Here is a 17,875-nt window from a genome sequence, read left to right as displayed (position 1 = left end):
GTACACATCTATAATCCCAACTACTCGGGAGGCTGAGGCACAAGAATTGCTTGAACCTGGGAGGTGGAGGTTTACAGTGAGCTGAGATCATGCCACTGCACTCCAGCCTGGGTGAGAGAGTGAAACCCTGAAGATAGAGAGCAAGAGAGAAAGAGGAAAGAAAATAAGAAGGGAAAGAAGAAAGGAAAGAAGAAAAGAAAGCCCGGGTTGTGGTTTGTTTATTGGCTGTGAGTCTTCCTCTCAGCTTCTCCTGTCTGTTCTGGCTCCGTGCTTTCCTCCAGCTCACATACAATCTACCCTCACCAGAGACCCAGTGCCCAATCCATGCAGCCTCCTCTCCCTGGCCCACCCTCCTTGCCACGGGTCGGGCTCTTGCTGTCCTGTTCTCTGGACTCTTGTCATCTCCCAAGTACCCTCCCTGCCCCAAACAGCTGCCAGAGCGGTTTTTCTGCAAACCTCAATCTGATCATGTTACTCCCCAGGTGAGATCCTCCACAGCTCCCTCTTGGCTACAAGATTAATCCAAACAAGCAGAAGTGTGAGGTGCCAGGCCGGTGACGATGAGACCCATGCTCAGTCTCTGGCACCTCTGTGCCCCCCTCGCCCGAAGTCCGAGTGCATGCTGGGGTGGTGTGCAGGCCTGAGGAGCAGTCCTGCAACCTCCTTCCCTCCTCAGAGCTGCGGGTGACAGTGTCAGTGTCTCCCAGGGGCGAGCCCCAGCCATCCCACCTTGAAAAAGGGCCCCAGAAAGTGGTGGTGTCTCCTCCTCAATGCTTTCCGGCCCTGGATGCAGGAACCATAGAGGAAGCTCCTTTGGCTGCTGGTTTCTGGGCTTCAGGCCTTCCTTTTCTTAGTGCGCTTCCCATGGGCTCCTAGCAGCGTGGACCTCGTGGCTCTGCTGCTGGCCTGCACTTCTCATCCTGCCTTGTTTAAACTTGATAACTGAACTCTGGACTCCTCCCTCTTGACTCACTGAGGGAAGTCTATGGATGTTCCCTTTGGAACTGCCCCCGTGAGAGGCTCTGTTACTGAGAAGGGGGAGCAGAGGTAGAAGAAGCTGGAGGGGTCAGTGGGAGCCAGTTTGCCCCATTCCCCATGTGAAGGAGCTTAAACTTCATCCTCAGCTGATGGGCAGGCATGGAATGTCAGTAGGGGCACCCCATGGTCAGCGTTGTGTTTTAAAACGATCACTATCAGCAGTCAGGAGCCATGGAGGCCAGTTGGGAGACTCAGAGTTGAGGTGGGTGACAGCAAGAACCAGAAACAAGGCTGGGCCCATGGCTTATGGCTGTAATCCCAGCACTTTGGGAAGCTGAGGCAGGAGGCTTATTTGAGGGCAGGAGTTTGAGGCTGTAGTGAGCCATGATCATGCCACTGCACTCCAGCCTGGGCAACAGAACAAGACCCTGTCTCAAAAAAAAAAAAAAAAAAAAGAACTAGAACCATATTAATATTCTCGCCAGTCAATGCAGTCATTGACCTTGATGCCGTGGGGCTCAGGTAGGCAGGTAAGAAGAAACACAGAGGAGCCGGGTTCCAGGATGGCACAACCAGAGTTTACTGACTGACACTCTAAAGGGGGTTCTGGAGCACATACTGTCTGTCCTGGCTCAGCACACACCAGGCCTCCCTGGCACTGAGGTCTGATGGTAACAGGTTGCCCCCTTCTTCCCTGGCTTTGTCCTCTGGGAGAAGGGGCAAGGGGGAAAGGAGGAGAGTTGTTTCATCCCACCACAGGCCAGCACTGAACACAGCCTGGCTGGAGATGCAAAATGTAAGCCAGAGGATGTGGTTTGGGTTGTCCCTGAAAAAGATCTGTGTTTACGCATGGTAGGATATTTTCAGATGAGGCTTAATGTGAGGAAAGGGAGGCTGACCTCTCTGAAAGGCCTGCTTCTTAAAGGCACAGTGCATTACAATATATCACGAGAAGAATGGGAGCAGCAGATGCTATAGGTTTCTCCTTTATCAGTGATGCCGTCACAGTTGTGGTTAGGCCAGAGGGCTGCTTGTCGTTTCCAAGGCTCTATTCCCAATTCAGTCTGTAACTCATGGTGTGATGTTAGATAAGACACTTCATTTTCCCCAGACCCTATTTAATAATCTGTAAAATACTCCTCCATCTTTTAGGAGGTGACAAGAGGTGGAATTAATTTGTGTTTGTGAAGTGCTTTGAGGTCCCCAGACAAAAGCCACTGTGTAAATAGCTGAGTATTCTCCACTTGGATTGAACCTGTGGGTTCATAGTCAGACTCACATGTGATTACAAAGTGGGTAGACTGGTTTTCATGATTTCATATTCAGATCCTTGGAGGATACTTATTTCCTTTCGGTTTCTTTCCTTCTTTCTTCCTAAATAAAAATATTATTTACTAGGCCAGGTGTGGTGGCTCATGCCTGTAATCCTAGCATGTTGGGAGGCTGAGGTGGGAAGATCATTGGAGGCTGGTTTGCACCCAGACTGGGCAACATAGCAAGACTCCTTGCCTATAAAAAATTAAGAAATTACCTGGGTGTGGTGGCATACACCTGTAGTCCCAGTTATTCAGGAGGCTGAAGTAGGAGGAGCCTTTGCGTTTAGGAGGGCAAGGCTGCAGTGAACTATGATCATGCCACTGCACTCCAACCTGGGTGACAGGACAAGATCCTATCTCAAACAAAACAAATTTAAGAAAATTTTTAAAAGTTTGGAGCTGGCCAGGTGCGGTGGCTCATGCCTGTAATCTCAGCACTTTGGGAGGCCGAGGCGGGTGGATCACCTGAGGTCAGGAGTTCGAGACCAGCCTGACCAACATGGAGAAACCCCGTCTCTACTAAAAATACAAAATTAGCTGGGCGTGGTGGCACATGCCTGTAATCCTAGCTACTAGGGAGGCTGAGGCAGGAGAATCACTTGAACCCTGGAGGTGGAGGTTGCAGTGAGCCGAGATCGCGCCATTGCACTCCAGCCTGGGCAACAAGAGCGAAATTCCGTCTCAAAAAAAAAAAAAAGTTTGGAGCTAAGAATGGGCATGGTGGCTCATGCCTGTGATCCTAGCACTTTGAGAGGCCAAGGCAGAGGATCGCTTGAGGTCAGGAATTTGAGACTAGCCTGGGCAACAAAGTGAGACCCCATCTCTACAGAAAATTAAAAAATTAGTGAGGCGTGGTGGTGCACGCCTGTAGTTCTAGCTACTTGGGAGGCTGAGGGGGAAATCACTTGAGCCCAGGTGTTTGAGGTTACAGTGAACTATGATGGTGCCTCTGCGCTTCAGCTGAGGCAACAGAGTGAGCCCTTGTTTCAAAAACAAAAAAGAAAAAATTGAGCTATACAGAGAATACAATAATGAATAGCAAGGTACCCGTCAACCAAAATGAACAAATGTTGACATTTTTTACATTTAACAATTTTTATTTGCATTTAAAAGCATTTTTGTCTAACAACATACCATGAGGTATATGTGGGCTTTAAACCTTGTTTTTTTTTAAAATAAAAGAAAGAACACATTTGTATTTCCTTCATCCCACCCACCCTGCCACCCCTCCAGCCCATTTACCTTCCTCCAGCCCCTGAGGTGGCTACTGTCACGGGTACATGCCCTCCCCGTTTGTGTGTGGGCCCACGTGTGGGTGGGTGTAGTTTATCTTCCCACATGTATAGGGGAACTAAGCTAAAAATGATGTGAGTGAACACAGAATGGAGTTCAGAATCAGGCTGACCAGGGTTGGAGACCTGGCTCTCCCGCTTTTGGCCTCTGTCCTTTGGCCTCTTTGAACCTGTTTACCCATCTGCAATGTGGCAATTATTAGCTTACAGCATTGTTGTTAACACTGGAGATAATGGTAAAGTGGCTGGCTTAATAAATGGTAACTGACATTATTAACCATTTCTGTTTTTATCTCTTTTTCTAGATGGAAAGCCCTTTGAGAGCAGAGACCCTGCCCGCAGCCTGTATCCCTTTGTATAATTTACAATTTGTGCTATCTAGCTTTTTTTTAAACAGTGTATCTTGCTCTGTCACTCAGGCTGGAGTGCAATGGTGTGATCACAGCTCACTGCAGCCTAAACCTTCCAGATTCAAGCAATCGTCCCACTGAGTAGCTGGGACTATAGGCACATACCACCACACCTGGCTAATTTTTTTTTTTTTTTTTTTGTAGAGTTGGGGGTGGGGGAGCAGGGGGGTCTCTCTATGTTGCTTAGGCTGGTCTTGAACTCCTGGACTCATGATCCTCCTGCCTCAGCTTCCCAAAGTGATGGGATTACAGGTGTGAGCCCCTGTGCCTGGCCAGCTTGTTTCTTGAGGAAATGATTGCAATGCCCGAGCCCCACTTCCCAGCCTCAGTTCAGATGCACGTAAGGGCTATTGCAAAAGCTAAGTGTGTTCTCAGTGCACCTGGAGAACACGGGGAACCATTTGGCTGAGGACAGAAGCAGTGATGAGAAGAGGCCTTTCGAATTTTCCCCCGGGTTCTGCTGTTGTCTATTCAAGTTACACATTAATTCAATGTAGTGGCATGAAGGAGGAGACACAGAGCTACTTCATGGGATCTATTTTCTTAACAATCATGCATTATGCATTGCTGTTGTTTCAGGTGCATTTTTGCAAGACTGCGCACTCACACAACCATTGAGAGGCTCACTTTGCAGTGGTCCTCCCAGACCCTCCGTGGTTGGGTGTCCATCTTTGTCAGAAAAGGGCCAGCAGGGGGCACCAAACCCGCACGTTTCTGCCGGGAGAGGGCGTCTGGGTGAGCGACAGGGTCTGAGGCTCACGTTCCTTCCCTCCCTTTGCCGGTATTTGGACATTTCTTTCTACAGTAGTTTTAGACTCCCACAGCGGCAAGGCAGAGAGCTTTCTTTATTAAAGCAACAAACAAACAAACAAACACCCCTCTGCTTCAAACCTCATCTCCAACAGCGGCAGGAGCTGTCACCACAAAAAGCCACTTTATTCATCTTCTTTGGATTTTCATTTGTTCATCTTAAATCAGGGGCCAGACACCAAGAGGGATAAAATGATCTACTGAACTGAACTGGAACATACTTGTCTAAGTCCTATTGTTTGCTATAAGGGCCTTACAATATTTTAGTTTATATGCATACAGGTTAAGAATAATCATGGAGTTTCAGACCTGGGCACTAGATAAATATCATGTAGCCAGGGTTTCTGAGTCCACAGTTACACTCCAGCCCCCAATTTTTGACATCTAAATCTGCCCACTAGCTATATTATTTGCTTAGTATTTTAATATCTACTCCTGTAAAACTTACATAAGTTGATTTTAAAAAGACCACCATCATAAATGGAAAATCGCTATTTTTCAAATACATAGTAAGATAAAGAATTAACATTAAAATAAGCTGGGCATAATGGCTCACGCCTGTAATCCCACCACTTTGGGAGGCTGAGGTGGGCGGATCACTTGAAGCCAGGAGTTCAAGAACAGCCTGAGCAATATAGCAAAATCCTGTCTCTACGAAAAATACAAAAATTAACTGGGTGTGGTGGTGTAAGCCTGTAGTCCCAGCCACTTGGGAGGGTGTGTGGCAGGATCACCTGAGCCCAGGGAGGTTGAGGCTGCAGTGAGGCATGATCATGCCACCGCATTCCAGCCTTGGCGAGAGTGAGACCCTGTCTCAAAAAATAAACAACAACAACAAAACCCCCATTAAGACAGAAGCCCCTTCTCTGCCTCCCATACTACCTCACACTTCTTTATTTTGCATGTGTGGAGCCTAGGCCAGAGAAGTGACTTGAATTGCCCCACATCTTGGTGAGTTGCAGAGCTGAGATTTAGCTGGGTACCTGTTCCTCTCTAGCATATGGCCGTGACTAGGAAGAAAGAGTTTGGTTAAACCAGCAGGTCTTACTCTTTGGAATGATCTTTGACAAAGTTTTAGTAGGCAGTGCCCCACTTTTAATGTTTTTAGTGTTTTTCCTACTGCTTCTGGAAGGTGAAAACCAAGAACAGGAGGGTCTGGGCGGGGGTCTAGGCTATTTACAGTTGCATTGATTTGATTACCACTCTTCAAGAACAGGAGGGTCTGGGCTGGGGTCTAGGCTATTTACAGTGGCATTGATTTGATTACCACTCTTTAGCAGTGAAAAGTGTTGAGTATGCACTCCCAGCAGATGTATGCTCATTTATGTGTACTTTTATACATGCATGACTGTACCAATATATTATGCTCATTGTAAAGTATACACAAATATTAACTCAAAAAACAGTAAAGAAAATGAAAACAGTATTTTAAAATGTCTTGTTAACTGCAATGGTTTCATTACTGTTGTCAGCTAATATCTTGAGCACAGTTACACTTAGGGTTAGATTCCTCATTAGCAACAGCACGCACTAAGCCATGTTTCAAAGAGTCTTTTGGTAATTTGAAAACTTTTTGGCTGGCTTGTGAGATCTGATTATATTGTCTTGTTTGCCCTTGAAATGTGGCTAACAACTTGTCAGGTCTGCCTCTTTCTTGCTGTTCATCTTGTTTTGCATTATTACTTCAATCCACAGTTTGTTTTTTGAAAAAAGCTTAAGCCTCTTGCCCACTTTGGGGATAGTTAAACGTGGGATCCTCTCTGTAGTTCCGCTTACCCAGGCTTGTCTATAATAGGCCACGTCATGCTGAACAAGAGCCGAGAAGTGGAATCGCCACTGTCAAGCCGTCCAGTGGGATGCCCGCTGTTCCCCCAGGATCACTCAAGACCCTGTGACTTGTGGTCACTGATGAGCGGACCAAGTGAAGGTACGAAGGTTGTTGCTTAGAGTGAATATTAATAAAGCTTAGCTTATTATATATTTACTTGTACAAAAATAAATACATGAACATTTTAGTATTTTCTTCCTGTACCCTCTGGATTGTGTTTTATGACCCACAAATGTAGAGAAAAAAATCCATGAACTGCCCGGGCGCGGTGGCTTACCCCTGTAATCCCAGCACTTTGGGAGGCCGAGGTGGGCAGATCATGAGGTTAAGAGATAGAGACTATTCTAGCCAACATGGTGAAATCCTGTCTCTACTAAAAATACAAAAATTAGCTGGGCATGGTGGCACGTGCCTGTAGTCCCAGCTACTTGAGAGGCTGAGGCAGGAGAATCGCTTGAACCAGGAGGCGGAGGTTGCAGTGAGCCGAGATTGTGCCACTGCACTCCAGCCTGGGGACAAAGCGAGACTCTGTCTCAAAAAAAAAAAAAAAAAAAAAAAAATCCATGCACTTTGGCTTGGGACACATAAAGCCCTTCACAGCTCAACTTACCTTGCTGACTTCATAGTCAACTCCAGGTGCTACCACTGGGCCACATCTATGGGCTTCCCACGAGACTGTGAACCTTAGAGGGCAGGTATGGCATCTTATTCATCCTTGTGTTTTCAAAGCCTAGCTCAATGCTAGAGATGAAAAGTTCCTAGATCTCAAAGCAAAAGGGCTGCCATGAAGAGTCATGGGCTTTCTGCCTTTGGGGTTGGGCCTCTGCATGCCCCGGGCAGTGGTGCTGGCCCTCCATGTCTCTGTAGGCCTCCCCAGACAGCCTGGCCCCTGCATGGGTCTGCACTGCAAGAGCAAATAAGCCATTCGGCGCCTGCCATGGACAGAACAGCGCTGAACAGATGGGGCAGATTGTAAACTTTGCAGCACGTTTTCCTACCCTCTGCCATCATTGCATCATCCCCGCCAGAAAATCTGTCTCTACACAGTGCTAAGGACACACTCTTTCCTCGTGAGCCCTTCCTGGCCCCCCTCTTTTTTTTTTTTTTTTTTTTTGAGGAGATATAGGTATAAAGCCAGATGGCTCCACCCACTTCCCCAGCTCTGCTTCTGTTTCAGTGACAGGGAAGTTAAGGGCTGTTTTTAGGGGATAGGGGAAGATTTCACCTGGATCCTGGAGATGGGGCATCTTGCATACTGTGATGTCCAGGTATGACTGTTCTGGCTGTGGGATATGGTGTTTTTGTTTGTTTGTTTGTTTGTTTTTTGGCATGTGTGTTTATCTCAGTTTCTTGCATTTTCCCCTATCTCTCTGCTCTCTTGACCTGATGGAGGTTGGTGGCAGCGGTAGGATGACCCCCATACTCCCATGGGACAGTGCTGAGCACGCCTTGGAGCAGGAGCCTGTTCTGCACGCCCCATAGTGTGTGCAGAAATGCTAGCTGGGAGCCTATTTAACGGAGCCATTTCATAAATCGGGATGCTGAAACTCTGATTACACACAGCATTTTTGTAGGCTGCGGTGGGGCTGATCTCAACCCCACAGTGTTTACTCACTCCTGTGGGGTGGCGTTTGATGCCTCGCCTTCCAGGATGTTTCTCTCTGAGGGGAAAGATATTCCTTTTTTTGTAGTTTATTATTATTATTATTATTTCAGTAGTTTTTGGGGAGCAGGTGGTGTTTGGTTACATGGATAAGTTCTTTAGTGGCGATTTCTGAGATTTTGGTGCACCCATCACCTAAACAGTGTACACTGTACCCAGTGTGTAGTCTTTTATCCCTCACCCCCTCCCACCCTTCCCCCTAAATCCCCGTAGTCTGTTATATCATTCTTATGCTTTTGTGTCCTTATAGCTTAACTCCCACCTATGAGTGAGAACATACGTTGTTTGGTTTTCCATTCCTGAGATACTTCACTTAGAATAACAGTCTCGATCCAAGTTGCTGCATTTGCCATTAGGGAAATATATTCTTGTCTTTTTTATTTCTGAGCAAATCTTTGCTGAGGAGAAACACTAGGATGTTATTACTGCCAACCCAGTGGAGGTGTTAATGCTGTGTGCTGGGCCTTGGGAATGATGGGGGTGCTTTGAGGAGGGTAAGGAATGCGGAAAAGACCCTTTCATCATAAAGCTTGATAAACCGAGCGATCCTTTAACAAGTGGCAGGTCAGCATGCTTATGGTTCGCTGCTGAAATTTGTAGACTGGATAATGGAATGCTGTTCATTTCTAGTGCTTAGAGGTCTAAGGTTTATGTACCTTAGAGATGAATTCTCTAGATACCCTGGGGAGGCTTTAGCAGCAGAGCCAGCCCTCACCCGAGGTGGCCACAGACTGCAGTGATTCATGAACCTCATACTTTATTATGCTCTACAGCTTTCTAAGCACTTTCAGATGCATTATTACTTCAATAAACATTAATTGAGTGCAAAATACTGGGGATGCCAGGCAGACTTGGTGCCTGCCTTCAGACCTTGTCTTATTTTTTATTTTTATTTATTTAGTTTTTTTAGAGATAAGGTCTCTGTCACCCAGTCTGGAGTGCAGTGGTGCAATCATAGCTCACTGTAGCCTTGGATTCTTGGGTGCCAAGGGATCCTCCTGCTTCAGCCTTCCTGGGACTACAGGCATGCACCAACACACCTGCCTAATTTTTGAAACTTTTTTTTTTTTTTTTAGAGGCAGGGTCTTGCTATGCTGCCCAGGCTGGTCTTGAACTCTGGTCTCAAGCAATCTCCCACCTTGGCCTCCCAAAGCACTGGGATTACTGGTGTGAGCCATGGCATCGAGGCTTTTTTGTTTGCTTTTCAGCCCCTTGAGGTATCTTCTAGACCCCCCTTACTCATTCAGTCACTGTGACAACCTTGTGACACATGCAGGGCGGGAGGACTAGCCTCGTTTTATGCTGAGGAAACTGAGATTCAGAGGAACGCAACCATCCGTACAGCTCCAGAGGACAAGAGGAAGAAGGAGAACTAGAAGCCAGCCTTTGGATTTCGAGTTTAGTCCTCCTTTTGCTTCATATGGAGGAATAGTGGTTAGAAACAGGTTTTCTTAAGATCCAGGCTTGGTGCAATGGGTTGAATCTCTTGGTGGTACCAATAACGAGCATGTGATCTTGGTAAATTACCTTTTTAGCCTAAGTTTCATCATCTATAAAAGGAATTAATAATAATACCTACCCCACTGGGTTGTTCTGAAGATGAAATGAGATAAAGTTTGTAACACCGTTAGCATAGCACTTGGCATATATAAAGCACTTAATAAATGACAGTTACTACTATGGTTATTGTATTCGTCTGTTCTAATGTTGCTAATAAACACATACCTGAAACTGGGCAATTTATAAAGGAAAGAGGTTTTATTGACTCACAGTACCACATGGCTGGGGAGGCCTCACAATCATGGCAGAAGAGCCTGAATAGAACAGAAGGCAAAGGAAGGGAGAACTTGCCTCTTTTTCTGCCTGACTGCTTGAGCTGGGGCATCAATCTACTTCTGTTCGTGGACTGAGACTTACACTGTTGGCTCCCCTGGTTCTCAGGCCTTCAGACTAGGACAGAACTACACTACCAGCCTTCCTGGGCCTCAGCTTGCAGATAGTAGATCATGGGACCTCTTAGCCTCTATGATTGCGTGAGTTCTCAAAATTTCTCTTTCTCTGTATGCATGTATGCGTATGCTTGTGTGTGTGAAAGATACATATCACATACTATATATTTTATGTGTGTGTGTACATATATACATGTTATATATGTAATATATTAAATAATATATATAATATACACATCACATATTATATATTTTATGTGTGTGTACTCTTAATGCAGAAGTGGCAGGCAATATGTATATGTATACAATATATATGTACATACATAAAAATATATAATATGTGACATGTATAGTTTATATTATATATATTATTTAACATGTATCTCCTATTGGTTCTGTTTCTTGGGAGAACTTTGACTAACACAGTAGCTACTAGCCACATGTGGCTATTGAAATTGAAATGAATTAAAATTAAATATAATTAAAATGGATTTTCTCAGTCACAGTAGGCCACATTTCAAGTGCTTACTAGCCAATGTGGATAGTGACTACTCTGTTGGACAGTGCAGAATAGAATATTTCCATCACTGTAGAAAGTTCTATTGACTAGTGCTAGTTTAGAGTACCCAGAGGCCAAGGCTGTGTATCCAGTTGATAAACAGCAAACCTTTCTCCCAGGGTGACTCAACAAAAGCTGCATCTTTGCTGCATCTCTCCTAGCACCATTTACTATTATTATTTTGTTCTCTGTTGCTCAAGGATTCACCATGGCTTGGAAATGAAGGAAACAATTTCTCCGCTTCTACACTTTGTAAAAGTAAATAAAATTTTAGGACACCCTAAATTTATTATGCAGCACAACACCTCTCAAGCCTTACATAGAAAGGCTTGAGCACAACACATTAAGCCTTATATAGAAAGATGTTGAAATTCTGCTAAGCTTCCCTAAACTTTGTCGATATAAGCAATCCCACACTTCTACACTGAGGAACACTGACTTCCATTCTTTGGAATCTGTGCTTCCCAAGGAGGCTCATCCTCAACATTTGCTCTTGAATAAACTCTTTAAAATAGATTCTGACCTTTTTATTATTTTAGGTGGACAACTAGTTCACATAGAGATATGTAAGAGTTAGATTGAACCACATGGAATTGCCTTTTTTGTGGATCAGAAAAGGCATTGAATTGAATATTGTCAGTTTCATAAGGTTCAGGCTAATACAAAGTAAAGTGAGAAGAGTGATAGAGGTTCTGGGACAGGAAGTGCATGCATAGCTTGTGTTCCTTTTTCAGTCCCGGATTTGTGTACTGTGAGATGGGGATAATCCAGGTGGTTTCACCTTAAGGAAGGATGGCTGACTGAACTCCTGCTTATTCCTTGCCTGCCACAGCTGCATGAAGAGAGGCTCATGTGTGTTTATGGAGAATAGTTATGGGAGAGTTAGAGTATATACAGCTGTAAGAACCAGAAAGCCTGAAAACCAATGACTTTATACATACTGCATTCTGAACAAGCAGCCTGGAGGTGGTATTTCTGGATCTGGATCAGTAATTCCATGTCATCAGGGCACTAACTTAGCATCTCTGCTATTCTCTCCACCTTCCCCCTACAGTCCACAAGATGGCTGCTGTGGCTCCAGGCATTATGTCCACATACAACTCTGTCCAGAGGCAGGAACTGGGAATAGGCTTGGAGGTGGCCAGGACAGCAAGTGGGCTGTCTGCATAAACCTCCCTTCCACTTGGGAAGGAAAATCACCCCCCAAGTCGATTTTCTGTCCATCTTATTGATCAGAGAGTATTATAAATCCACCCATTAAATAATCTGGACAAGGGGAGTGTGCATATTGTCCTTGGTTTAGACTGGTTATGATTCATGCCCCGAAATTGGACATATTGCCAAGCAAGCGAAATTGAGATTCCATCAGCCAGGAAGAAGGGGTAAGGAAGATGAATATTGGGTAGGCACATGATAGGGGTTGTCACAAGTTTTTATTTATTTATTTATTTATTATTATTATACTTTAGGTTTTAGGGTACATGTGCGCAATATGCAGGTTAGTTACATATGTATACATGAGCCATGCTGGTGTGCTGCACCCACTAACTCGTCTTCTAGCATTAGGTATATCTCCTAATGCCATCCCTCCCCCCTCCCCCCACCCCACAACAGTCCCCAGAGTGTGATGATCCCCTTCCTGTGTCCATGTGTTCTCATTGTTCAATTCCCACCTATGAGTGAGAATATGCGGTTTTTGGTTTTTTGTCCTTGCGATAGTTTACTGAGAATGATGATTTCCAATTTCATCCATGTCCCTACAAAGGACATGAACTCATCATTTTTTATGGCTGCATAGTATTCCATGGTGTATATGTGCCACATTTTCTTAATCCAGTCTATCATTGATGGACATTTGGGTTGGTTCCAAGTCTTTGCTATTGTGAATAATGCCGCAATAAACATACGTGTTCATGTGTCTTTATAGCAGCATGATTTATAGTCCTTTAGGTATATACCCAGTAATGGGATGGCTGGGTCAAATGGAATTTCTAGTTCTAGATCCCTGAGGAATCGCCACACTGACTTCCACAAGGGTTGAACTAGTTTACAGTCCCACCAACAGTGTAAAAGTGTTCCTGTTTCTCCACATCCTCTCCAGCACCTGTTGTTTTCTGACTTTTTAATGATTGCCATTCTAACTGGTGTGAGATGGTATCTCACTGTGGTTTTGATTTGCATTTCTCTGATGGCCAGTGATGGTGAGCATTTTTTCATGTGTTTTTTGGCTGCATAAACGTCTTCTTTTGAGAAGTGTCTGTTCATGTCCTTCGCCCACTTTTTGATGGGGTTGTTTGTTTTTTTCTGGTAAATTTGTTGGAGTTCATTGTAGATTCTGGATATTAGCCCTTTGTCAGATGAGTAGGTTGCAAAAATTTTCTCCCATTGTGTAGGTTGCCTATTCACTCTGATGGTAGTTTCTTTTGCTGTGCAGAAGCTCTTTAGTTTAATTAGATCCCATTTGTCAATTTTGGCTTTTGTTGCCATTGCTTTTGGTGTTTTAGACATGAAGTCCTTGCCCATGCCTATGTCCTGAATGGTAATGCCTAGGTTTTCTTCTAGGGTTTTTAATGGTTTTAGGTCTAACGTTTAAGTCTTTAATCCATCTTGAATTGATTTTTATATAAGGTGTAAGGAAGGGATCCAGTTTCAGCTTTCTACATATGGCTAGCCAGTTTTCCCAGCACCATTTATTAAATAGGGAATCCTTTCCCCATTGCTTGTTTTTCTCAGGTTTGTCAAAGATCAGATAGTTGTAGATATGCGGCGTTATTTCTGAGGGCTCTGTTCTGTTCCATTGATCTATATCTCTGTTTTGGTATCGGTACCATGCTGTTTTGGTTACTGTAGCCTTGTAGTATAGTTTGAAGTCAGGTAGTGCGATGCCTCCAGCTTTGTTCTTTTGGCTTAGGATTGACTTGGTGATACGGTCTCTTTTTTGGTTCCATATGAACTTTGAAGTAGTTTTTTCCAATTCTGTGAAGAAAGTCATTGGTAGCTTGATGGGGATGGCATTGAATCTGTAAATTACCTTGGGCAGTATGGCCATTTTCACGATATTGATTCTTCCTATCCATGAGCATGGAATGTTCTTCCATTTGTTTGTATCCTCTTTTATTTCCTTGAGCAGTGGTTTGTAGTTCTCCTTGAAGAGGTCCTTCACGTCCCTTGGAAGTTGGATTCCTAGGTATTTTATTCTCTTTGAAGCAGTTGTGAATGGGAGTTCACTCATGATTTGGCTCTCTGTTTGTCTGTTGTTGGTGTATAAGAATGCTTGTGATTTTTGTACATTGATTTTGTATCCTGAGACTTTGCTGAAGTTGCTTATCAGCTTAAGGAGATTTTGGGCTGAGACGATGGGGTTTTTTAGATATACAATCATGTCATCTGCAAACAGGGACAATTTGACTTCCTCTTTTCCTAATTGAATACTCTTTATTTCCTTCTCCTGCCTAATTGCCCTGGCCAGAAATTCCAACACTATGTTGAATAGGAGTGGTGAGAGAGGGCATCTCTGTCTTGTGCCAGTTTTCAAAGGGAATGCTTCCAGTTTTTCCCCATTCAGTATGATATTGGCTGTGGGTTTGTCATAGATAGCTCTTATTGTTTTGAGATACGTCCCATTAATACCTAATTTATTGAGAGTTTTTAGCATGAAGGGTTGTTGAATTTTGTCAAAGGCTTTTTCTGCATCTATTGAGATAATCATGTGGTTTTTGTCTTTGGTTCTGTTTATATGCTGGATTACATTTATTGATTCGCATATATTGAACCAGCCTTGCATCCCAGGGATGAAGCCCACTTGATCATGGTGGATAAGCTTTTTGATGTGCTGCTGGATTCGGTTTGCCAGTATTTTATTGAGGATTTTTGCATCAATGTTCATCAAGGATATTGGTCTAAAATTCTCTTTTTTGGTTGTGTCTCTGCCCGGCTTTGGTATCAGGATGATGCTGGCCTCATAAAATGAGTTAGGGAGGATTCCCTCTTTTTCTATTGATTGGAATAGTTTTAGAAGGAATGGTACCAGTTCCTCCTTGTACCTCTGGTAGAATTCGGCTGTGAATCCATCTGGTCCTGGACTTTTTTTGGTTGGTAAGCTATTGATTATTGCCACAATTTCAGCTCCTGTTATTGGTCTATTCAGAGATTCAACTTCTTCCTGGTTTAGTCTTGGGAGAGTGTATGTGTTGAGGAATTTATCCATTTCTTCTAGATTTTCTAGTTTATTTGCGTAGAGGTGTTTGTAGTATTCTCTGATGGTAGTTTGTATTTCTGTGGGATCGGTGGTGATATCCCCTTTATCATTTTTTATTGCATCTATTTGATTCTTCTCTCTTTTTTTCTTTATTAGTCTTGCTAGCGGTCTATCAATTTTGTTGATCCTTTCAAAAAACCAGCTCCTGGATTCATTAATTTTTTGAAGGGTTTTTTGTGTCTCTATTTCCTTCAGTTCTGCTCTGATTTTAGTTATTTCTTGCCTTCTGCTAGCTTTTGAATGTGTTTGCTCTTGCTTTTCTAGTTCTTTTAATTGTGATGTTAGGGTGTCAATTTTGGATCTTTCCTGCTTTCTCTTGTGGGCATTTAGTGGTATAAATTTCCCTCTACACACTGCTTTGAATGCATCCCAGAGATTCTGGTATGTTGTGTCTTGGTTCTCGTTGGTTTCAAAGAACATCTTTATTTCTGCCTTCATTTCGTTATGTACCCAGTAGTCATTCAGGAGCAGTTGTTCAGTTTCCATGTAGTTGAACGGTTTTGAGTGAGATTCTTAATCCTGAGTTCTAGCTTGATTGCACTGTGATCTGAGATGTAGTTTGTTATAATTTCTGTTCTTTTACATTTACTGAGGAGAGCTTTACGTCCAACTATGTGGTCAATTTTGGAATAGGTGTGGTGTGGTGCTGTAAAAAATGTATATTCCGTTGATTTGGGGTGGAGAGTTCTGTAGATGTCTATTAGGTCCACTTGGTGCAGAGCTGAGTTCAATTCCTGGGTATCCTTGTTGACTTTCTGTCTCATTGATCTGTCTAATGTTGACAGTGGGGTGTTAAAGTCTCCCGTTATTATTGTGTGGGAGTCTAAGTCTCTTTGTAGGTCACTCAGGACTTGCTTTATGAATCTGGGTGCTCCTGTATTGGGTGCATATATATTTAGGATACTTAGCTCTTCTTGTTGAATTGATCCCTTTACCATTATGTAATGGCCTTCTTTGTCTCTTTTGATCTTTGTCGGTTTAAAGTCTGTTTTATCAGAGACTAGGATTGCAACCCCTGCCTTTTTTTGTTTTCCATTTGCTTGGTAGATCTTCCTCCATCCTTTTGTTTTGAGCCTATGTGTGTCTCTGCACGTGACATGGGTTTCCTGAATACAGCACACTGATGGGTCTTGACTCTTTATCCAGTTTGCCAGTCTGTGTCTTTTAATTGGAGCATTTAGTCCATTTACATTTAAAGTTAATATTGTTATGTGTGAATTTGATCCTGTCATTATGATGTTAGCTGGCTATTTTGCTCGTTAGTTGATGCAGTCTCTTCCTAGTCTCGATGGTCTTTACATTTTGGCATGATTTTGCAGCGGCTGGTACTGGTTGTGCCTTTCCATGTTTAGCACTTCCTTCAGGAGCTCTTTTAGGGCAGGCCTGGTGGTGACAAAATCTCTCAGCATTTGCTTGTCTGTAAAGTATTTTATTTCTCCTTCACTTATGAAGCTTAGTTTGGCTGGATATGAAATTCTGGGTTGAAAATTATTTTCTTTAAGAATGTTGAATATTGGCCCCCACTCTCTTCTGGCTTGTAGAGTTTCTGCTGAGAGATCCGCTGTTAGTCTGATGGGCTTCCCTTTGTGGGTAACCTGACCTTTCTCTCTGGCTGCCCTTAACATTTTTTCCTTCATTTCAACTTTGGTGAATCTGACAATTATGTGTCTTGGAGTTGCTCCTCTCGAGGAGTATCTTTGTGGCGTTCTCTGTATTTCCTGAATCTGAATGTTGGCCTGCCTTGCTAGATTGGGGAAGTTCTCCTGGATAATATCCTGCAGAGTGTTTTCCAACTTGGTTCCATTCTCCCCGTCACTTTCAGGTACACCAATCAGACGTAGATTTGGTCTTTTCACATAGTCCCATATTTCTTGGAGGCTTTGCTCTTTTCTTTTTATTCTTTTTTCTCTAAACTTCCCTTCTCGCTTCATTTCATTCATTTCATCTTCCATCGCTGATACCCTTTCTTCCATTTGATTGCATCGGCTCCTGAGGCTTCTGCATTCTTCACGTAGTTCTCGAGCCTTGGTTTTCAGCTCCATCAGCTCCTTTAAGCACTTTTCTGTATTGGTTATTCTAGTTATACATTCTTCTAAATTTTTTTCAAAGTTTTCAACTTCTTTGCCTTTGGTTTGAATATCCTCCCGTAGCTCGGAGTAATTTGATCATCTGAAGCCTTCTTCTCTCAGCTCGTCAAAGTCATTCTCCATCCAGCTTTGTTCCGTTGCTGGTGAGGAACTGCATTCCTTTGGAGGAGGAGAGGCGCTCTGCTTTTAGAGTTTCCAGTTTTTCTGCTCTGTTTTTTCCCCATCTTTGTGGTTTTATCTACTTTTGGTCTTTGATGATGGTGACGTACAGATGGGTTTTTGGTGTGGATGTCCTTTCTGTTTGTTAGTTTTCCTTCTAACAGACAGGACCCTCAGCTGCAGGTCTGTTGGAGTACCCGGCCGGCCATGTGAGGTGTCAGTCTGCCCCTGCTGGGGAGTGCCTCCCAGTTAGGCTGCTCGGGGGTCAGGGGTCAGGGACCCAGTTGAGGAGGCAGTCTGCCTGTTCTCAGATCTCCAGCTGCGTGCTTGGAGAACCACTGCTCTCTTCAAAGCTGTCAGACAGGGACATTTAAGTCTGCAGAGGTTACTGCTGTCTTTTTGTTTGTCTGTGCCCTGCTGCCAGAGGTGGAGCCTACAGAGGCAGGCAGGCCTCCTTGAGCTGTGGTGGGCTCCACCCAGTTCGAGCTTCCCAGCTGCTTTGTTTACCTAAGCAAGCCTGGGCAATGGCGGGCACCCCTCCCCCAGCCTCGCTGCCACCTTGCAGT

At 43.9% G+C, this 17,875-nt stretch overlaps 2 protein-coding genes across 2 annotated transcripts in view; one reads left to right on the top strand and one right to left on the bottom strand.

The window, feature by feature from the left end:
• Window positions 1-17,875, bottom strand: part of NVL (nuclear VCP like) — a 549,783-nt gene that overhangs the window by 285,629 nt on the left and 246,279 nt on the right. The gene's annotated exons all lie outside the window — the stretch shown is intronic.
• LOC129034804 (uncharacterized) overlaps window positions 1-17,875 on the top strand; it is a 100,630-nt gene that overhangs the window by 75,447 nt on the left and 7,308 nt on the right. The window contains exons 4-6 of the mRNA XM_063668847.1: window positions 3,892-3,931; window positions 4,576-4,731; window positions 6,602-6,733. Coding sequence (XP_063524917.1) covers window positions 3,892-3,931; window positions 4,576-4,731; window positions 6,602-6,733 — 328 coding nt within the window. The remainder of the gene's footprint in view (window positions 1-3,891; window positions 3,932-4,575; window positions 4,732-6,601; window positions 6,734-17,875) is intronic.

This window comes from Pongo pygmaeus, chromosome 1 (genome assembly GCF_028885625.2).
Source record: "Pongo pygmaeus isolate AG05252 chromosome 1, NHGRI_mPonPyg2-v2.0_pri, whole genome shotgun sequence".
Taxonomy (NCBI): Eukaryota; Metazoa; Chordata; class Mammalia; order Primates; family Hominidae; genus Pongo; species Pongo pygmaeus.
This window is presented reverse-complemented; position numbering and strand designations above follow the sequence as displayed.